Consider the following 23822-nt stretch of genomic DNA (forward strand, 5'->3'; position numbering starts at 1 on the left):
CTTTATCATGTGCAATGCCAATTTATTCATAAATATTTATCATAATTAAAACTTCTTGGAATTGCTTGAATAACTTCCTCTATTATGGCTCCTTAAGTATTAATTCCAATACCAAAAAAGGGAAAACCAGCACCCTATGTGGCCTACAAAAATCTTAGTTTGATTTCACATGCATCAAAGTACTCATGATCATCTATGAAAACGATGGAAATGAGAGCAAATGAATACTTAGGAGAAGGTGTTTGGGTTTAGAAAAGGGATGAATATGTATGTGTGATCCAGGGAGGACTAATGAGCAGACAATAGTAGATAAGAACATAGAGTATAACCAAGACGTATTTGTATATTTCTTAGATTTCAGGAAAGCATCCAATATAGTAAACTTGGAATATTTAAGTAATGTTTTGCCAAATATATGAGCAGACTGTGAAGATAGATGACTTAATAAGAACCTATACAAATGACCTCAGACTATACTGGTGAAAATAGTGAATGGAGAGTTGGAATAGAAAGTGCTATTTTTATTATTATTTTATTATTTTTTCTCCCCCAGGCGATCAGGATACAATACAAAAAGAGGACTACAGGGCATTATATAAGGTCATTATATGAGAAATCTCAAACTACACAAAAATATGTAAAAATTACAACAGTTCATACTACTGATGTCAAAGAACTGAGAGAGATTCTGTGACAGTAAATTTAACAAAGCCATCTGCAAATGTACAAGTAAATGCATCAATATCCAAGTGGAAGCATTATACATCTGTACATGTCTCAGACTGCATCCTGGTCAAAGGGGTATGATTTCTAAACTTTGAAAGTGTTGTCTTTTAATACTATTGTGTATTTAAATATTCTTTCACAGAATATAACAACCTGTTTTGCAGGTATTCCATAAATTTCCCTTTAAAACTCCCAGCCCTTTCAATGTCTTTCAATGACTGAGGTAAATCAACAAATAATTTTATGTCCATTTCCTGGGGTCCATCCTTCTGAGCTTTAGTCCATACACATTTGTAATGTATACCGTCAATACCTCTTGCGTTATGGCAATGAACAGCACTGTTTAGTGTGAAGTAGTTCATTTTACTTTTGACATTGGTAGTTAGGCAAAGAACATATATGGTAGAAGAAGTACTTTAAGGTCCTAGAAAAATGACAGGGATGAGGAATCAGGTTTCCCAGAGACAACCCTCACTGCCCTTTTTTGTAGCATTAAATTTTCTGTGATGAGTAAGAATGAGGATAAAGGAATACTATTTAAAACACATGAGTAGAATTATCGAAATAAATATCCTATAGCACTGCTTTGGCAGTTGCATGGCTAAGTTGTCACAAAAGTTAGCATGTGGATCTCAGTTTGTTGCAAAGAGATGATATAGTGCTTCCCTCAAGAGCTTTAATGGAAACCTAAGAATTTGTGGAGAGGAGCAAGACAGGGATGCTCATTATCACGTGTTCTTTTTAATGTGTAAGAAATGGAGGAAATGTGGAGAAAGGCATGGAAAGGGCTGGAGTGCAAGTCGGTGAGAGACTTTTCCAATCAGTTCGAGTTATGGATGATCAGGTGCTGGTTACTCAGTCAGCTAAAGAATTACAATCTTTATTTAGGGCAGTGCATCAGTGTAATTGGTATGAGATGAGGTGTAATCTTGAGAAAATGAAGATAATGAGATTCTCAAGAAAAAGAAGACTACTTTTTAAAAAATTGAGGGGAATTAACTAGAACAGGTATTAACAGTTTAATACTTCAAGATGCTTTGGAGGAGGGTGAGCGGAGTATTAGGGAAATTAAAATAAGAATTGCATTGAGTTAAGATGCATTTACCAAGAGGTGTGATTTGATGATGATCACTTTAAAAATGTAAAGAAAAATGTAAAGTAAAAATGTAAAGAAAAGATCAGTGAATACCATGCATAGATTTCAAGCATAGTTTTATAGGGTTCCAAAATATGGTTGTGTAGGTACATATTTTGATATTACATTATACATTACACTATCAATATAATACAGACTTACACCAAAATTATGCCATATTTGTCTGATTGATTCCTTGATTATTTTGAGGCAGAACCTCTTTTGAGGTTCTGCCTCAAAATAATGGAGAACTGTTTTGGTGTACAGCTCTTTGAGTGTTGAGGGGATGCTTGCAAGCTACCTGGGATGGTGCCCGGCTGTCATGCAAAATTCAGATTTTAGTGTTATTTAATTCTTTCTGCATTCTTAATGTCTCCACTATTTATTTAATAGGTCCAAACCGTTTCCTGGAAAACATAGCCGAGATGGGAATGAAACTTCCATGGGCAGTGAAAATGTATTGGAAGAGTTGCTGGGTTGTGATGTCTCCACTGTTGCTTCTGGTGAGTCAGCAGTTATATGTCTCTCTTATAATTGCAGCAGCATTATTGCATGTGGAGGATGGGGCTGGGTATGATGTCATTAAAGGGGAACAGACCCCTGCAGAGGCTCTCAGAATAACCAACAATGAATTGTGGGGCATTTATACTAGTAGACCATTTTAATATGAGAATACATGTATCACATGAGACCATCATGAGAATACATGTATCACATGTCAGAATTTAACTATATGTATTCCAGCCATATATTGTTCCTCACCATGTCAGGGTACTCTTGAGTTATTTCAGGGGATGGGGACAAAATAATGCAGGAGAGTTAGGATGAGTAGGAATTCACTCGTTATTTGGTAAATTTCAAATGGAATAAATTTCAATAGGTCTCACCACCACATGTATGAGAGTTCTCACTATCATATATTGTACAACTACATTTTTTCCTCATTCCACAATATAAAATACTATTGCCCCACATCTCTCCTGACTAAGTGAGGTATACCCCTCATTTTTGACCATTCCTCCCTTTGTAAACAGCAAACTTGAATGTTCAAAACCCAGTGCATATATTGTGCATTTGTTGGTCTTGAAAATGCATATTGATGAAGAATCAATGGAGAGGAGGACCTTCTACCTCTCTCTTTAAGGGGAAGGGTGATGATGTGGTGAGGTAAACTATGGAATTATTGATTGGTGAATGCTGGCAGAAAGGTGGTTGGTAATGTTTGTGGAATATGTCATAAAAAGTGCACCAATCTACCTGCCCTACTGTCTTGAAGTGAAATGTGGGCAGTGTACCAGGAGAAGTACAAATATTCAATGAGTGCGATGGATGTGAATCAAGGGCTGTGTTTCAGCTGGAACTAAGAGAAATAAAATGAGGAATCTCCAGTCACAGTGACATGGATATTGTTGCCCATATTCTGTAATTCATCAATTAAATATTCACATTTATTAATTAACACTTGAAAATTGTCAATTAGAGATCTATATGCAATTGCAATGAGCAATTTGTTCATAGTATTTAGGTATAAGCCTGTCACACAAATTTCAAAAGTTTTTTCTTCATTTAGTTGCATATAAGAGGAATGAGTTGATGCAATTGGGCAGTTTTTTCAAAAATTATTATATCAGTGTGTACAATTGCTACACACACTGGTGTCTGCAACAACATAGTCAGAGAGTTCAATGTTGACTGACTGAATTTCACAAATATGTGTCACATCTCATTGATGGTCCTGTATCATGATTTCTAGTTCAAGGAGTCTGGTTCCAGAGGTATAGAATATTTAAATTTAACTCAGAAATCATGTAGTCAGAGTTAAACTTTTTACGTGGACATGTGAAAGGTGTTGTAAAACCTTGACAAAAGTTAAATCATTCTTCAATGGCATTGGAGTTTCATCATGTGCATTGAGATCAGTATAAAGAATTTTCTAAGCAAGATGTGTTCATCGCTGCACTGTCAAAGCTAATATTAAAGGTAACATAATTCATTAAAGTGGATCTAAATGTAATCTTATTTTGAAAGAGCTGAAAGCACTTTTTCCAGTCACTCTCTCAATAGATTCACAAACTATGCCAAGATTTTGAATAATATAGCATTGTAGGTGAAAAAATAAAAAGTTACATATCCTGAGGCATTTCCTGAAGGCATGAGTTATCACAGTAGAATACACTTAAAAATGACAGTGGAATCAACATTTTTCACTTTTGTTGTGACTTAATTGAGTGCTTATTATATTGTATTTCTATGAAATGCAAGAAAATGTCAAATTTCTCTTACACAATCTGTTATTTTCAGGGTATCCTCATTTTTAGTCTGTACGAGTTCACTCCTGCATATTATGGAACTTACTTCTTCCCCCAATGGGTTGATGGAATTGGATGGTTGCTTGGAGCAGTTTCTGTGATACCACTTCCTTTAATGGCCATGTACAGAATATATAAGCGTAGAGAGGTAAATAACCATTGCTTTCATATCACAGTTCATGATGATTTTGGTAATTTACATCCTTCTTAGCAGTGCACTATTAACCCTCAATTCACCCGGGATTTTTATGTCCCACATGTTTTTTGATATATTGATGCATTTTCAGCCTCTTAAAGTTTTAAAACTTGTTTCCACGAAATTTGGACTGTTTTAGGGAAGTTTTTAAACATAATTAGATTAAAATCCGGTGTTTTATTTTCTCTGATTTCAGGGATATTATGACATCAATTTTGTGTAAAATTCAAGTATGGCAAAAATTACTCTTTTGTTGGTTATGGGGAGAAAGTGAGTTTCACTGGTGGAGTGCTAATTCATGACAACAGTTGTTGAATTTTCCATCAGCCTTAGTGTAATACTGCTATTCTTTTGGCCTCACCGGAAGGAGACTATTTCTGGTATGATGAAGAATGTCCAAAACAACTCCATATTAAGGCTCTTTGAACTTTTTTCAAATTTTCACTAGTTTTCCCCAATTGTTTTGATATATGGTGTTTATATGGGACTGTGAAGTTTTACAATAAAAATTAATAATTTGGTGATTCTGTTCCTGAGTTTCTGAATACATCAATATATTTTGAAGGGATTAACATTTATTCCTAATTCAAGCACAAAATAAATCTGTAGCTTCCCTGGTTTGCAGTGTAACTTTTGCATTCTCAAGCACAATAATTTTTAATTTATGACTACTGAAAGTTGACCAAATACACATATCACTGCTTATTTCATCATATAAGGGTGTATTTGCAGTGTTTCAGGGTATTTTCCTAAATGTTTTGTTTTTTATTTTTTGCTGTAGCTCATGCAAGAGTGTATTAGGGTATGTTTGTGCATTGTTCTAAATTTTATTTTCTGTGTATCTGTGTGTGTGGCCATGTTCTATGTCAAATGCCTGACCAGTAGAATGATATAAAACATGTATAATGTTCTCCTGCTAGGACTCCACTCCCACAAGAGACAACTACACAAGAAACATGCTCAGGAAGGCACACAAATTCCTTGTGGTTGCTTACATACTTCTCAGTCCTTTGCCAAAACACCACTATTTGATATGATCACACACCACCTGTCAAATTCAATTTGGGATTTTCCCCCTCACGGGTATCGCTGTCCCCCAAAATGATTAGAGGAATTCACGAATTGCTATTTAAATTTTCTCAATAACGTTAGAGGAAATATGATCACTCTGCATATGCTGCTGTGATCAGTGTGAAATATAAAAATTTTATCAGGTTCCAAATTCTAAAAAAATATTTTAGGCATTTAGAACATATTATTAAATCTGTAGGTCATACTTTCCAATTTTTTACCTCATGTTTTCTGGCATATGGGTATATCAGAGTTTTAGGTCATAAAAATCTTGACCATAAATCAGTAAATATTTTATGCTATGCTTAAGAGAAATATCATTGATAGAGATTACATTTTATCTTTTCAACAGAAGGGGATGGAGCTCCTGAAGCCCACAGAAGATTGGGGACCTGCTCACTTGAGAGAGAAAATAATGAATGACTCACACAAGGAAAGTAAATTCAATTACTTGGGCCATGATAATACAGCTTGTGAATTTGACGTCATTAATTCTCAGGGTATGAATATATAGATGACTATCTATATATGTACTGAGCATGGCTTTTAATGACTGTGATTTTATAAAATGTTTTTAAAAGACTGTGACCAATGTGTATGTATTTATGTAAATTTTTTTTTAATTTTTAAATATTTAATAAATGTGACCCAATTAGGTCACTATATGTTTAAGAGATCATTTCATGACATTTTGTCTCACTGGCTGTTAGTAGGAATAAATATTAATTGATATTGATGTGAATGATGAGAAATATTGAACGGAAAGACTGAGGTTAAAAACACTTAATGAGGTACCTACCTAAGTGGAGGGTGTAAGGAAGAAAAGTGATATTTATCTGTGTCTGTGAAGAATGATTACCGAGAAAACTACTTCATTTGATTTTTCACTTTAGTAGATAGAACATTATATCATGAACCATTTGTAAAATAAACCAAATAGCATCAGGCATCACTTCAAGGTTATTATGGACATCCATGGTTGAAAAATAACTTTGTAGTTTCCACACTTGTACACAACATGATACAGTGGAGGAATCACGTTGCGATATGTGCCTCCAATAAATGTATGGGAACTACAAAGTTGTATTTCAAATATAGATATTTGTCAATTATCTATAAACAGAATTTTTCAGTATGTGGAAACATTCCTTAATTTTTTATACATACATTAATTAATTTGGTGCTTAGTAATTTCACTTGTTGCCGAAGAACTAGAAATCATTATTAATGTTGTTTAATTGCATCCCATATCTATATTTTGTTAAATCATTGAAGAATTTCTAGAAGTAGAATATCTAGAAGAAAAATAATAGAAATTGGTGAAATGTTTTCTTTTGTTAATTAATTATATGAATAGGAACTTGGACTAACCAAGTGGAACTTCTGCATTCTGTTGTGTGACAGCATTGGATTTTTTTGTGGTGGTTGTGACTTTGTGAAGACAAGTGTGACTGTGTTGTCATTCAGTCTGGTGGATGTTATTTTATTCAAACTTTGTCCCATATAAAAATATTTTTCTTGATGATTTAGAATGAGCTAATTCAATAAAATACAAGGCACAATTAGTTATAACAAAAAGGTTAAAGTAAATTCAGGTACCTTTTTAAATGGCCATATGATGTAAACCTCAACAAGCATATTTGTAACTGTGACTCTGTTTGTAACATTTGAGCTTTGCCATATCAATCAATGCAAAAGGTCTACTATTAACAGAGAATGTTTTGTGGTACTCAGATGGACTTTAAGCCTCATGAGTGACCTCCCCCTTTGTGAAAATCTTATTTATTGAATGACCAAACTTTTTGTAAAAAAATTCTAACAATAATACCTGCCAACATATCAACTTTGTCATTATTTAAGTGTCCATTGATATATACTCTGATACTAATTTTAAACACCTATTTAATGAGTGGGCAATGAAAAATATTATTTGAGGTATGTACTTATATTTTAATACAGCTAAATTGGCTTGAGCTGGGATTTTGAGTTCCAGTAGACACTATGGCATGGAGGAGATGAAAGTAATTAACATCTATTAAGCCTAGAGAGGACATCTTTAAAATCCAACCAACAGCTACTACAGAGGGAAATAATTAACTTGAAAAAGTAATTCAAATTTAGTAGTTTATACACTTTATCATTCAGCAAATAACAGCTAAAAGGTTCAAATTTTCTTTTTGGCAGCTTCCAAAGCTTTGTACCCACACTTTCAACTAGAATATCCTTCTGAGCCAAGTACTGTACAGTCAACCTTATCGTATGGTCCAAAACAAAAATCTAAAAGATGATTTTATATATATATATATATATATATATATATATATATATATATATATATATATATGATACACAGTAACACACAATATAGAAACACAAAAAAGAAGAACACTCACACGTATTTTCTTGATATTTTGACGGAAATAATCCGTCTTCATCTGAAGATATAGAAGTAATGGCATTCATTCAGTACGTCATTACTTCTATATCTTCAGATGAAGATGGATTGTTTCCGTCGAAATATCAAGAAAATACGTGTGAGTGTTCTTTTTTTTTGTGTTTCTATATTGTGTGTTACTATGTATTGTACTATTTGGCACTTCCGTGTTACGTCTACGAAAGCATATATATATATATATAACACGAACAAGGGAGAGATGGGGAAGGCGGAATAGATAGATGTATATATACATATATGTATCCCTCCCCTGGGCTACAACCTTGACATGGTGGAAAGGCTTGCGCGCTCCGATGACCCCTAGAGCTATGCTGGTTGGAGCAATGATAATTGCTCTTGGTAGGGTCATCCATGCCAGATAGGTCAAAGGTTAGGAACCAGACAAAAGTAAGTCCACTCAGCGCCTGTTCCTCAGTGAGGCGGCTCCAAAGGCATACTTATGACCCCAGTGGGGTGGAATTGGGTTTCACATTAAAAACACCATTGAGGGAGGCAACAGGAAACCACCTCAATTATTATGCCCATTTGGCCATGTGACATGTCCGGCAGTGGGAGAGGCAAGGCTTCCACGGTCGTCATCCCACGAAACCCTTGCAAAGGAAAACTGACAGCATCAGGAGAGAAGACTCCGAAGAATAAGACCAAATTAGTTAGAATAGGAACTTGAAATGTTAGGACAATGTTGAAGACAGGAAAATTAGAGAGTACAGAGTGAGACATGGAAAGAGGAAATATAGATATAGAAAACCAAGCCAGGAGATGCAGAGAGAGATATAGGATATTGAAGATGGTGAAAGAAGGGGGAATATTAGGAAAGTGAGGCAGTAGGAGGAAAATAGTAAGAATTTTTCATTAAATTAAGGGAAGCAGAAAGTATGCAGAGGTAAATAACGAATTGCTTTGATATCAAATATGGGGTTTAAGGATATTGTGAATGAGGATTACATCATGTTAGTTTGGGCTTAGGAGCACGGTAGTGTACATATAGTTACAGGGTCCTTCAAAAACCTACATAATGTTGGTAGACTACAACTAATTTGTGCATATTGTAGCTACATTTCCTCAAGCCACTCCAAGACCAACTGACCTCACTGCTGCAAAGGGCACACCTTTTGAATGTACATGTGCATACATCAAGATTAGGCCATGGGCCATCAAATGGGTAGAATCCATGAGGGTCGATCTGTCTGATTGACCTCAGAGGGCTCCAGGTGACTCAAAGCTCCACATTCTATAATGTACTTGTACAGTGAACACATTTTACTTACAATTGGATGAAAGATAGTTTGTTGGCTTACTTGCAGAGTGAATAAAAAATAGGTTTTATCATCTGAAAAAACCAATATGATATCTGAAGTATAATCAGTATATTTGATTACTTATGCCCAGGATATTAACCTGTGGTATATCAAAACCAAATGCAAAAATGTCATCTCAGAATATATTCTTAGGTTGCTGTAGGAGGTCCTAAGAAGACATCTATTGGCTCAACACACTAGCTGGCCACAGCTGCTCCCATATAGTTTTAAAAAATGGAGGACTATATCTAGCAAGTAACCAGTCATGTTTCTATGATTTCCTCATGCGGACATTCAATTCCTAATGTGGAACATTATGTAGAACAGCTAGTCCATCATCATTAATGTATTTACTCAATATTAATGAATATAAAATATAAGAAAATAGGTATAAATTGATTTTAATAGTACATAATGATGATTTCAGAACAATAACTGAAAGGCATATCACAGAGTTGCTGCCTCACACAGTGTAATTTAACATAATAGTCATTATAATTCTGCCCCATCAGGCTTTGCGATTCACCAAATAAAGGTCCAAAATGCAACAAGATTGAGCATGCAGTATTGAATTACCAGCTCTTCAGGTCAGAAGTCTTCTGGCCTGAAAACTTCTGATCTGAAGACAGGCGAAACTGTTCTCCCAGAAATATTCACCATAGCGCAGTAAATCCCGGAATGGTAAGATCTTCAATATCTACACACCTCGGAAGCTTTTGCAAGGAATTCATCAACTTCTAATTGGCTGAGTTACGTGACTAAAGATGTGTACTAGAGCAACAATCTAAACAGTAGGATAGCTCTAAACAGTAAAAGGGCTTAACAGCAATGAATTTAGCACTTCATCTCTTTCGGAAAATCTCATTCCCTTCATTTGCAAACTGATGTGAGTCAAAATTTTTAAACAATATTTGCGACACATTTAAATTTATCTTTCAAATAACTAACAACAAAAAAATGAATACAATTGAAGCTTGTGGTTCAGTATAATCTGATCCCAAGATCTAGACAAGATATTAAGGAATAATAGCAAAAAAGAATTTTGGAAAGTGTTAATCGAATTCAAAAGGAAAAAAATAGCGGAGAAAATGAAAGGCAATCCGGGAGCATTTTGGTAGTACGTCAGAGAAATTCAAAGAAATAAGTCAATACTTGATTCACTCAAAATCGATAAAGGCGAAAGGAGACAGGGCAGTTTGGAAAAGGCCAAATTAATGGATTAAATCTTTTTTATACTTTGGAAGGATTTCTCTTTAAAGATGATGTTGAAAATGTATTATTACCAACACCATGCTACGGCATGTGAGATCATGTCTGTAAAATTAGAGAAATTAAGTGTAGAACAGATAGATTTAATATTTTATTTTTTCCACGAACGATAATGGATCAGAGGAATGTTGTCCGACCGCGGTAGGGGTAAAAGTATTCAGGTCAAATTTTGTCTGTTGTGTATCCACCCCCTGCCACACACCCTAGCGGTGGCTTGCAGGGTACTAAAATGTCTAAAAATCTAATGTGTCTCGAGTTAAAAATTTAATAAATTAATGCTGCCTGTTGTTAGAATGGCTAAGCCACGTAGAGGAAGAAATAGAACAGCCATTTTGAACGGCATAAAGGGAGGTAGAGAATTTTTAAATCTAATTAATCATTTAAGTTTATTCAAATTATTTATATGAAACGGTGATTCGAAATTCAAAGTTTTTATAAGACCAAGACGTTGTAATGGTTCTAAGAGCTAACGAAGGCATGCCTCTGTTTGTTGAACATTTAATAATAATAATAATATCGGGAAGTAGAAGTGAATGTTGGAGGAAATCTCTAGAAATTAAGTAAAACGCGAAACAGCGATCGTGAACATAACAAAAGACGGAAGCAGTAAAAAAGTCAAGGAAAAGGGCAAGTCAACTCAAGAGGTTAAAAGAATGAGTCATTTCTAAGAATCAGTTATTTCCACTTTTTTCTTCCCCCGAGACGGAGTTCGATTGAATACTATTGTTCCTTAAAGTACAATGAGGCGCTCGGGTTGGGCGTGACGACAGAGAACCCCCTGGCCCGAGGGTAGACGGCTGCGTAACCGTGGCGCGTTCTCAGCAAAGCGCCCAGGGAGAGATATCTTTCCCCAATCGCTGCGCAATGGCATATTCATTGCTGAGGTCATTTGCAAGGTCCTCGCATCCCACCGAATCAGTTACGTCACGGGAAACGTATTCTCATCATGGCAAATGCTCTAATAGTTCTGCGTAAGGTAGAAATAATTTTACAGTCGACTGACAAGATAATTCAGTACCCATGAAAACACAGATTAAAGTACCAACTTAATTGAAAATCTTAGCAATGAAATATATGGCAGCGTTATACAAAATAATCTTGCAAAAATAAAAGTAAGCGAATGGTAAAATACTAAAATATAGTTCAGAAATATGTTTTAAATTAAAAATAGGCGGGAGCGCCTCAGTTCACTCTGTCATACATTCGGTCCCGTGACAATTATTTCACCATTTGCCAACATTTATTATTTCAAATGGTCACTTCTCAATGTGTCATTTTGTCACATGCATTTAAATTGAGCGGGAAAATTAGTTTAAGGTGTAAAGTGATTGAATGTGTAAGTTGCAAGTTCGGGAACAGATGCTGAGGGGTGGTTTACGACGAAATATGATCCCTCACCAGAGATCAACGCCCGCGGGAATCGCTCGCAAAGACAGCTCATCTGGTACATGTTCTTCTTGATGCTTACACACACACACTCAGCCGTAAGACAGTGTACAAGTTGTGCCTTCGTTAGGCTGATTGTTCCCGGTGCGGGTTTGTTGATCTCTGGCAAGTAAATGAAATTCGCCATAAATCACCACGCGGCTTCCTGTCCTTCGCGCACGTGTTTAGCTCCAAACGCCTATAAGCTCAAGGAGGATTTTCTCGCTCTTTTAAGTAATTAAGACCGTGAGAGCGATTTTTCCTCTTCTGAGCGCTGAGAACATACTCGTACGCATTTGCCTCCCCTAGCTCCCCGCCGTAGCTCCATGACACCTACGAAGCATTTCAGCAAGCTCCATTCGGAGCTTACATTAAGACCCACTTGCAAAGTCCTCCTAAAACTCACCACCGTTGGAGCTTATGAAAATTAATGTTGGCAATTATGATTTCTCCTTAAAGGCAGGCGACGCTTATGAGTACAAAAATCATCGTTTTTGTAACAACATTGTGTAAATCGAGGACAAATGACAAAGGGTACAAAATCAACTGAAGCTTTCCAAGCGTGTACATTTCAAGTGGTTAGGATATTATTTCAGAAACGCAAGTTCAATTGTTTCATATCGTTATATTTGCAAAATAAGAAAACAACCGATTCCTCCTGTAATTTTGTATGCAACGACAACCGGAATTTTGACGATTTTTCCCGGGATAACAAACTAAGTATTGCTCTTATAGGATCTGAGAATTACGTAAATAGTAACAAATTAATAATGGTTAAAGAAAGAACTCCTAGGAACGTTCATATCGACGCATTACCAGGAGATGGGCATAAAGGTTAAAAACCCGATTAATGTTTACCTTCGCCAATGAAATACTATCATTACATTTGGCGAAAAAAATATATTTGTGACGCCATGAACTAAATAAAATCGCTAAAATTTCGGAGATATGGGTTGGAAGTGAAGCGCTTGCTCATTCGCTCGTTGTCAGAGAACGTACTTTGACGCAGCCACCAGGGTCGCTCACAAGCAGAGAAAACCTTTAACATCAGAAAATCTGCTTGTCTTAGGTCATAACCCTCCAGGGATTCAATATTAGTCAAACGTATAAAACTACATTATTAAACTATTTTTACGGAAGATACTTCCCTGAATGAGTGCTCCAAAAATGTATTCAAAGAGGCGATCTAGTATTAAGAGAATTACATTAATGAAATGAACAAAAGCACGCGCATGAATAAATTATAATGGTTACAAGGATGATGGCGTTCGTAAAAAGTAATATTTCTTTTTAAATGGCCGCTTTCACTTGTCGCATTTAGAAAGATACGTTGATGAAACAAAAGATAAAAGCTGTGGTTTTCAATTTCTGCTTCGCGTTTCTGTACAGACCGTCTAAACGAAACATACGATGCAGCTGAAGCATGTATCTGAAATAAATGAGAATGTGACATTAAAGGGAAAATCCGCTCAATACAACTTGGGCATCATTGCTATTATACTGGAGCTTTTGGACGTACTCATTTCGGAATCACTTGTTTGACCGATTTTTCCCGCCCCTTGGTTTTGCGATATCACCAGATGAGCAGGGTGGTCATCACGTGCGCCGGGCCCATTCAGTCCAGGGGACGCAGTCACCTCGTGCGGCTTAAATGTTCCGTTTCCCACGGAGTTTAAGTTCGATTTTTTGGATGCTTTTGCCCAAAGGTATGCATAAATTCTTGTATAAGGACGTGCTTTTCACATTAGCCTCCGTAAGCGCACTGCCACGATGCTTAAGATAGACAACATGGGAATCTAGATTACCTCGAAAATGAAAGTCTTGGTTGTCTTAACATATTTTATCTTCTGACATAAAATGATAATTTGAGGGTAATTCAACGTTGAAACGTGTTTTGCAGGACTTTCTGAGCATCGAAAGTCTACTAAGAGGAATTTTGACCATATTTTTGCATGAACTCGAATGCTCACGAAACATACACTATGACCTAGCCATAGGTCCATAGAGTGTAAGAGTCAGAGCAGCGAATGGTGTGAGCACACCTGGCAATGTCCTATGCCATCTGAGCTGGGTTCGCTCAGTTATCCAAAACCATGTCATAGCATGTCATCCAAAACCTTAATCCATCAATGGTGTCTCAAAATCGGATTCCTTATGCACAAGCATCAGTTTCCAGCTTTACAGGCCATAGCGTAATTGCCTGTATGAAGCAGGATTGAAGAATTCATTTTAAAAACTGAATAGGATTGAGAATATGCTGGCACATGACACATTATCTCAATAAAAGTCAAGAAAATTAGGTAATACACTAGTGAAAAAATATAATGTCACAGATGAAACACTTGTAGGTATGTAGGTAATCTATATATTTTTGCGGGGATAGATCTTTCAGGTAATTCTATCCCAGGTGCACTGACCTTAAGTCCAAGGTAAAACTCTTAATATATTATTAATTATAGCCGAGAATATGAACAATTTTTCTCTTGAAAATGCTCCGCATTTTTCGACACTTTTTGGTTGTCTTTAACAAACCAGTACCTGGTCAACGAACTCAGCACAAAAAGTTATTGCGCTCGATGTCTGCCGAAACTAGGGGTTTCTCCTTTGACTCGAAGTCGATGATGACGAATATATGATAATAGATCGTTCTTTAATGTCATTGATCGTCGATTCTGATGATGATTCGGAAGTTTTAATACCACATAGAATTGCTCACGAGGACGGCGATCAAATCGTTCTATTTTATCGTTGTTGTCATAGCAAATATAAAAAAAATATTTTTTTTATGTTTTCCTTTGTATATTTTTAAGACAGTGCATATTACTGAAATTTTTTCGAATGAAAGCATATGCATAAGTGCTTACATTTATATAATTTTAGGTAGAATATATGTGAATATAATTTCCCAAACTAAAATTGGTTTTGAGAAAACTTAACGTTTTTAAAATTATGTTTTCATAAGCTGCGCGAATGGCCTGAGTTCTGTTTAATGACGAAATTATATAGCCAAAAACATTGTAAATTTACAGAAAAATGAGATAATATCGATGCGCAAATTGTTTATTTGTAAGTCTGTGTGAATATTACTGTAATCTTTTCGAATGAGCGCATATGTTTAAGTGCTTGCATTGATATAATTTTTGTAAAATTTATGTGAATATAATTTTATGTAAAACGTGTATAATGTCCCAAAATCAATTTAGCCGTGTAAACTTAATGTTTTTCAAATGTTTTTTTTCACAAATGGCGAAAATGGTACGTGTACTGTTTCATGAAGAAATTATATTGTCAAAGAAACTGTAAATTTGCAGAAAAAATAGAAAAAATCGATGCGCAAAATTGTTCGAGTCCGAATTCGAACCCTGCTACGGAGAAATGTACGTTTTCTAAATTTCATATCGATATCTTCACGCAATGCTCATCTTTGAGAGAAGTTCGCACCTTTCGCGACGCCGCCCAGTCTAGAGGCCCCCACGGGCCACCCCTCGCCCTTTCCCTCCCGCCCCTCTCCGCCCGATGCAAAATCAGCGCCCCAGTCGAACGGATGTCGCCACCGGAGAGAGTGAGGCACTCGCACGACGACCTCCGTGCCATGTGGTCGCACCGCCTCTCGCTGTCAGGTTCTCGGGAGGCCGCCTCCGGGAGCGAGCGGAGCGGCACCGGCGAGCGGGCGTGCGCCATGCCGGCGGCTGACAGGGGCAAGTGGGGTTCTCCTCTGGAGTTCGTGTTCTCGTGCCTCAGCTATGCCGTCGGCCTGGGCAACGTGTGGCGGTTCCCCTACCTGTGCTACAGGAACGGCGGAGGTGAGTGATTAGGATAATGATCTCGTGTTTTAATCCGTCTGATGCACGCCCCTAACTAATTACACCCAGATCGTGCTGAATGCTGTGCCGGATCGTATTTCGAAGTTCCGGGGGGCGCAGTGGGAATGTCTTGTCCCGTCTTCCTTAAAAATATGCTACTACTTCCTACTCTTAGCGGAAAGCTCCAAGGGGTCACGCAGTTTAAATGTATGTTAATCTGACGGACGACGTACTCACTTGAAGTGCTCTCAAAGCACCTTAAGTAGGGATCGGGACATCACTGATAAATTTGGTCACCACCGGGATTCGAACTCGGACCTGGGAAGCTAGTACATTAGTCACCACACCATCCCGATCCCCCATTTTTCAAGCGCAGAGAGAGAGAAGCGCAGTTAGGTTTGGCGAACCGTTTTACACAACGGTTGCAGTTAAATTAATTAATGTGTTTATACTGAAAGAACACACCACCTTGGAAGAAATTTCGTCTTTTTTTCGTTGTGGCATACATGTGGCATTATATCGTATTACATGTACATAATAGTACATAATAGAGCGAAGGAAGGAGGTATTTCGAATTTATTTTAAAAAGGTGATAATAGTTAAAGTGGAAAGTTCCCGTGGGTAGAGCGCTTGACTACTGAACGGAGGACCCAGGTTTGATTCCCGGATACACTTCCCTAGGTACCCTCAGCTTTTCCAGTCTGTGTGATTTTTCGGGTACTAGACTTTCCTGGAAAACTATTGGCGGCCCAAATAAGGGAACCGGCTCCCTTCCACCATGAACTGTGAATACCGCACGCCGTCGGGCCAAGGGCTAAGTGAGGTCCACCCTCACCTTTCAAACTGACTTTCGCTTTGATTGCTGTCCGGCCGAGACGGCGAGGTGATCTTGGCCGGCCTTCATCGACCGACCGCGAATGCATTCGGCGGAGATGGTGCTTGATGCTTGGTTCCTCGTCTCCATTAAACCGAGGCGACGTCAACGGTAGTCGGGGGCGGGTGACCCCCCGGCGAATACGATTCGTAAACTTTCACGTTTCTTCAGCAGAATTGAGGTCAATACTAACTGCACCGTCACATTTTCGATCAATTTTCCTTGTTTATCCAGCGATCCTGTCTCGATCTCTAGGGACTATTACGTATCTTTATTTATATATATATATATATATATATATATATATATATATATATATATATATATATATATATATATATATATATATATATATATATAACCAAAACACTGTCATCAATCCGAAGGTCGGTTTGGTAGGTGATGGTAGAGTTTCGTTCGTACTAAGCCCGACGGCGTGTGAAATTCACATTTCAGGGTAGGGGGGTCAATTTCTTTCCCTGTGCCGGTTATGGCTTCCCAGGATGGTCTGGTACCCGAAAATCACATAGATTGGGTGGAGCTGCAGGTGCCCAGAGACTTTTCTGCGAACGCGGGGCCCTCCGGTCGGTAGTCCAACGCTCTACCCCTGGACTACCGCGACCCACATATACACACACACACATATGTATATATATACATATGCATATATATATATATATATATATATATATATATATATATATATATATTATCAATAGGTAATCTACCGGTTAAGGTAGGTTTTTGGATGGACATAATTACTAATTAAATAATTTGTGACCCCTAGCAAAACACAACATCCTACTGTACATCAGGTCCCTCTTCATCTCTGAGTACTTTCTTCCTCTCTTCATCCCGTCCAACATCCCTATCCTGTTCCTTCCCTTTCCTCGTTTGCCTAACATTCTCCCCTCAATTAGTCTTCAACATCCCACTACCGGTCAATACCCCCTTCACCCACTTTTCCTGCCTCTATAGGATTTCTCTCAACAAACCCCTCTCTTCGCCCACCATACCAAGTACTTCCTCATTTGTTTTCTTATATATATAAATATATGTACATTATATATATATATATATACATTATATATATATATATATATATATATATATATATATATATATATATATATATATATAATCGGATCTAAACCTCCACCATCTGCCACTTAATGAATTGCCTTTATCACTTGTTTTAGATCGAGAACTAGATTCTTACTCATAGGTTTTCCGGAACCTCGAGCCCTTCTCATATATTTCCTTACGCTGTATGATTGAGAATATCTTTTCACCGCTGATCAATCATCGTGCATGGACGTGTTTATTTTATTTGGTTAATTTAACTCATTACCCTCTCCTGGCAACGCGTGCCTTCAAACGCCTTACATCTTCTCTTTATCATATTATTTGTTTACTTTCCCTGTTATCCTTTCCTCTTTCTTTGTGTTAGTTCTACCTCTTGCAGTTAGCGTGGAAATCTCAAATGCCATCTCTTCTCCAAGGTATCGGGCAAGTTGGAAGAATAAACCGTTGTAGTTTCCAAGAAACATGACTGGTTCTGAATTGGTTAGATTCCCATTACTGGACCATTTTTGCTTGAAATATCCTTCCTTCCACCATTCACATTGACCTTGTGTTCCTCTTTTCCTTCTTTTCCCCCCCTCTCTCTCACACACACCCACTCGTCGAATTAGAGAATAACATATAAGGGATTTCTTGAAAGCTCTCCGAGTTTATTTCAATCGCAAGAGACCTTATGGATAATGCGCCATGATAATGCAGGGGCGCACGTCACGAAACTTGTGGCTTACTATCCCCTGATAGTCCAAGTGAAGTATGTTGATCATCCTTCATTTAGTGCACAACTAACCCCATTCGTTTTGTTTCTTGTCCCCAATGTGTGGCCACATCTTCGTGGAAAGCTTTCCCCTTAATCATCAGAAGCAATAGGTAAAGGTTGATGAACCAAATATGAAGGGCCTTTTAAAAATGGCGTCTAGCATGTCATCATCAGACTTGAATAAAGTGGTACAAGCGCATTTTCTACAGCGGGGATTATTTTGAGGACCACCAAAATTAGGTGGGTGAGTAAAGGTATGTTTGTAAATGATATATGATCACTATTAATTGAAAAGCCCTTTCACATATTACATTAACTCGTTCTTCAGGTCTGCATACCTGCTACCTCCCTCGAGGCTACCCAAAATGACTATTATTTTCCATTCCATCTCGCTTTCCTAAAGTTATCCCCTCTATCCAAGCCGTCAGATTCCCATTGCTTAAGTATACGTATCCTGCATCAAATCGTCTTTCCATTTTGGAATGCCTCCTGACATGGCTATCAGGCCTTCGATTATTTCCCTCTATGTTTATTTTCTCTTTTCCCCTCCGCATTTACATTTCAAACACCGCCCATATACTCTTATCCTCCTGTCTCTACGATCACGACTCGGGTAAGGACATAATAACCATCCAGATTAAAGTTTTCTCAGTCTTTTCTTAAAGTCCTTGCTTAATGTTACTTTAAGTGACAGATTCTTCTTTATAAGTAGTAATATCTACTGCGTTTCCGGCAAATTGTATGCATGAATTCCTCCCGGGTCTCATCTGCCAAGAATATGATGCCCGACGCGAGGACCGAAATGTCGTCGGCCAGAATGGAGGGCAACTCTCCCCTGACGGTGGAAGACCCGAGAGGAATTACTATACTTCTTTTAATATACTTATTTATTTGTCCTCCGTCTTCTAGGAGCCTTCATAAATAGGTGAATTGATCTTCCTGCTCTAATTTATGCCTCCATTCCCATTGCACTGATTCTATTATACGCACAGCAGTAATTAAATGCCCTTCGCCGACTAACTAGCCAACGCTTGATCATCTGCTAATCTAACTGATTTGGAAAGTTAGCTACCAACGACCAATGCCTTTCTCCAGCCTATCCCATGCTTCTCTTGCCATTTTCTCCGCAGGTAAACGTATTTGAAAGCACGGATGAAAAGGGACACCCCTGTCTTATCCCTCTTCCTAACACTGCCCATCCCGACTCACCATCCGATATTGGCTCTGGTGCAATCAAATACATTTAAAGGTTTTGGATAGGTTAGTAGTAGTAGTAATATCTTTCCCCTCAGTATGATTATTTTATTTAATTTATCGCAAATACTGTTTAAGGTGCAATATTAAATGATATATTAAACAATACTCCTTTTTTCTTGTCCACGCTTAATCTGAGAGCAATCTAAGATGTGTACCTATGAGTTGGAGGCATGTCACCTTTCCTTTTTCAGTTGACCCTACCTCCTGCGAAACCTTCATCAATTGTGTCTAAATTACTAAGTCGAAATCTGCGAAGAATTTAAGTACTTCCTGGTTATGCCTTTTCTTCCTCACCACTACCAAACCGGCCTTCTATTAAGTCATATCTCTTCACACTTTTCCGAATCTCCCACGTGCATGGTGCATGTTATGGTGTTTAAAACATGTGCTTCGTTAGGGTTTTTCCCAAACATAACTCAAGAGTTATCTCCCCGTGGCAATCCCTTTCTCATGAACAATACTCTTGCATCTCACTTCCGTCTCTACATTAGCTAACTATAGCATTCCAATCCTCACCACTTTCAAATGTTCTCTCCCATGAAAAACTGGCAATCATTTCATCGAACTAATCGCAGCCACTATCTGCACCCGGCCTACCATTATATAGTTCGGATGGTCTGCATATTTTCCAATGGAATTCTGTCACTCGCTCGCTTTTATGTATTTGCTAAACTTCCCATTACCTTGACAAATTCCAAAGAAACTGCGGGAAATTCCGTAACGGTAACTTTTAACGGAGTCATCCGCTAATGTGCATTTCAATGCAACAATTTCAGAGTGTAAAAATCATTCGCTTCGACCGTAATTCGAACTCGAATCCCTCAATGTCCGGTCGAATGCTTTAGCCAGTTAAGCTATCGAGGCGTCCTCTTAAACTCTTATATTTCGGGTTCGAATCCCGGTCAAGGTGAATGATTTTTACACTCTGAAATTATTGCATTGAAATGCACAATAGCGGATGACTCCGTTAAAAGTTACTGTTGCGGCATCTCCCGAAGTTTCTTTGGAATTTGTCAAGTTATAAACAGCCCAAGTGCTTAAAAGTTGGCTCTAACCTCGTGGATTGTGGCGCGTCGCGCACGAATACAAATGCCTGTGACATTGTATGCACGGTATTTCGTAGCAACATCTTGTTCCTTTAAAGCCCCCAAAATATCAGAGTTTAACAGGACGCCTCGATAGCTTAACTGGCCAAAGCACTCGACCGGACATTGAGGGATCCGGGGTCGCACCCCGGTCAAGGCGAATGATATTAACACTCTGAAATTGTTGCATTGAAATTCCCATTACCTGTTCAGTGCTACAGCTATCTCATATTGGCTGTCCTTTCCTCCGCAATAAAAATTTTTGTGTTTTTTCATTTGGCTGACCTAGGCATCATCCTAATAAGCCATGTTCCTGTTCTAACAATAGAAGTCCTTTTCTGTTTCCTGTCATTTACGATCCGGTCGGTGGCGCATGGATTTCGTGCGATGACGATGATGCAAGCATTGACTTCCCCAGGGCCGAGCAAGACACCTAACCACGTGGTCCGGTTCCATTAGATTCCAAGAATCACCCTCGAACCACGGTCCATCGTTAGTATGTGGGGATATATTACTGATTTGGTTTCCGGTTTCCTTCTTCGATTGGATTTTAATCTGGCATCATTACCCTAAATAGCCGTACCACTGGGGTTAGACGTATTTGCTTCAATGAGGAACAGAAATTTCGCGGATGACCTTAGTTCTTCGCTATAATCATTCGCCCTCTGCGGCGTGGGTGACCACGAGTATGTCATTCATCCCGAGAGGGCATCCATTAGGGTCCTTAGAACAATGTGTCAATCCATGGAGTCAACATCACAGAACCGAACTTCATAAACTCAAACAGGTGAGCAACAATGAATTTTAAAAGTATATGGTCACTGAAGTAGGAGGATATACATAGATTGGAGGTTTTCGAAATGTGGGCGTGGAAAAGGATGGAGAAGGTAAAATGGACCGAGAGGAAAAGAAACGAAGTGCTAGGTATGGTGGGCGAGGAGAGGGGATTGCTAGGAGAAGTCATAAGGAGGAAGGAAAAATGGATGAAGGGTGTATTGATTGATAGTGGGATGTTTAAGACTGTGAGAGAGGGGAAAATGTTAGGCAAACAAGGAAAGGGCAGGAACTGGGATCTTCCTCCCTTCATCCCTACCTGAATTGGGATGTTGAACTGGATGAAGGAAGAAAAGAAGTACACTGAGATAAAAAGGGACATGTTATAGAGCAGAATGCTGTATTGTGTTTTGTTAGGAGATATTTATTCGGTAGTTGTGTCCATCCAAAAACCTACCTTAACCGGTAGATTACCTTATAAAAAAATTAAAGATTACATTTTCGTAGTTTCCGGAATAAAATTCTTAGAAGCTACTCCTTTCTAACCCCGAACTCCCTACACACCCCTCTCCTCCTCCCCCTCTCTCCCTCCCTTTTTCTACCCCCCCGCTGTCTTACTCACCGTTTCCCACTTCTCCTCTCTCCCTCCCTCACTTTCCCTCCCCCTATCTTTCTTAGATACTCTCGATAACAGCCAGATTTGATGTCCTTTTCGTACTGGAGGCGAAGGGCACTTTAATTTGGAATTCTATAACTTTAGTCGATCTCCCTGATATCCTTTAACCCACCCACGCCATGATTTCCCTGCTATTTGAGGTATATTGTGTTTGGACATTCGATTGAGTACCGGTGCAGTTAGCGTGTTTCTTTGCTCTCCCGTGCGGATACATTCTCCACGTGTCCCTTGGCCCGCTAAGTCATGCCACCGGGGGAGGGGGACCTCCCCAGAGCCTGAGCGAAGTTAGTGTTTCTTTTACTACTCCCCCGGAACCAGGTTTCACTGGAGGCATGGAGTGCATTTGGAAGGGTTCGGTGATCTTGATTTTTAGGAATTTATTTTATATGGAGTGATATTTTATTTTTTATTTATTTTACTATTATTGTTTTTTATGATATTAATTAAGTAGTATTTGTAAAATGGATTTTTTTCTTATTTTTTTAAAAGTAGGGCTATTTAGGAAGCTGGTTGATGAATGGTGGGTGTGTTTGGGTTGAAGATAATTGGGCCAATAATTCAGGTAGTGTTCAGTGGTATAAGGTGAGGGAGTTCAGGAGAGCCAGGACCAGCTAGCTTTTTTTCTTGCATTTTAGTTTTTGAGGGAAGGGCATAATTGGTTTATTTAGTTTAGGGTGAAGGGTTGTGGATGGAGGAAATTTAGGAGGTCTTTGTTTGGTAGGTATTATAGGGACTGATTTTAGGAGTTGTTGGGGATATTTGGTTTTCCCCATTGGAAGGGAGGAAATTAGGGGATTTTTGGAATCAGGGAGTGATCTGCTGTAGCTATGTAAGGCTTTTAATACGAAGTCATTTACGGAATGTATATGGAGTTCTTTACGAATATTGGCATTTAATATAAACCATGGGGCTCCTACGATACGTCGGGTCAGCCCCCCCCCCCAATGCTCCATGACTTTTATAGTGTTTGCAGTGGAGCCCCTTTGTGACCGCCGCCGTATCTCCGCGGCGGGCGCTTCCGAATAATCCGGTGGATCGCTGGCGAGTGTTGTAATGGCGCCGTCTATCTGCACCCGCAAGAGCGAAGCGGTGCTCGGGTTTTGAGTGGGCGCGGGGAGGGTAGGGTAGGTGGCTTCTCTCTCGGAAGGCAAGGGAAAACATTCGATGGAGTAAAAGTTCAAGAGGGAAAACTTTCGGGAAATCTGCAATTTTATCTATCAAATATAAAAAATTTAAACGACCCGACTGCTGTGCTACTATTATGGACTCTAACCATTCCTTCTCGATACCTGACTTCCTATTTACACTTATTTTATATGACTTTGATTAGCTTCTTATTTATTTTATAAACAGTATTTCATTGAGTTCCAAAATTATTGGTGGTGGAATCTCTGTTAGTAAGTGAACATCCTTAGATGACTCTTACGAAGTGTTATCACCGCCACAATCACCTCCATCAAGATGTTCATTCACATATTTTAGATACTTAAGACAACAGTGAAGCCTTTCTCTTTTAACAGTGTAACTCAAACCATAAACATCTTTATGCCCAAGGTTCTCATGCTTCATCACGGATGAAGGTTTTGTTGCTCAATAAGAAAACCCCTCAGCCCGCGATAACCGTGCTCT

General features: G+C 38.3%; 2 protein-coding genes across 2 annotated transcripts in view; both read left to right on the forward strand.

The window, feature by feature from the left end:
• LOC139686451 (sodium- and chloride-dependent glycine transporter 2-like) overlaps nt 1–7264 on the forward strand; it is a 62546-nt gene extending 55282 nt beyond the window's left edge. The window contains exons 9-11 of the mRNA XM_071583644.1: nt 2255–2364; nt 4163–4318; nt 5790–7264. Of these exons, the coding sequence (XP_071439745.1) occupies nt 2255–2364; nt 4163–4318; nt 5790–5951 (428 nt within the window). The 3' untranslated portion in view covers nt 5952–7264. The remainder of the gene's footprint in view (nt 1–2254; nt 2365–4162; nt 4319–5789) is intronic.
• An 8164-nt stretch (nt 7265–15428) lies between these two features.
• The window catches only part of LOC139686415 (sodium- and chloride-dependent glycine transporter 2-like), a gene marked incomplete at its 3' end in the record, with an annotated part of 28531 nt that continues 20137 nt past the window's right edge, over nt 15429–23822 (forward strand). Inside the window, exon 1 of the mRNA XM_071583607.1 lies at nt 15429–15687. Within this exon, the coding sequence (XP_071439708.1) occupies nt 15429–15687 (259 nt within the window). The remainder of the gene's footprint in view (nt 15688–23822) is intronic.

Source organism: Hetaerina americana, unplaced genomic scaffold (genome assembly GCF_022747635.1).
Source record: "Hetaerina americana unplaced genomic scaffold, ioHetAmer1.1.p SCAF_14, whole genome shotgun sequence".
Taxonomy (NCBI): Eukaryota; Metazoa; Arthropoda; class Insecta; order Odonata; family Calopterygidae; genus Hetaerina; species Hetaerina americana.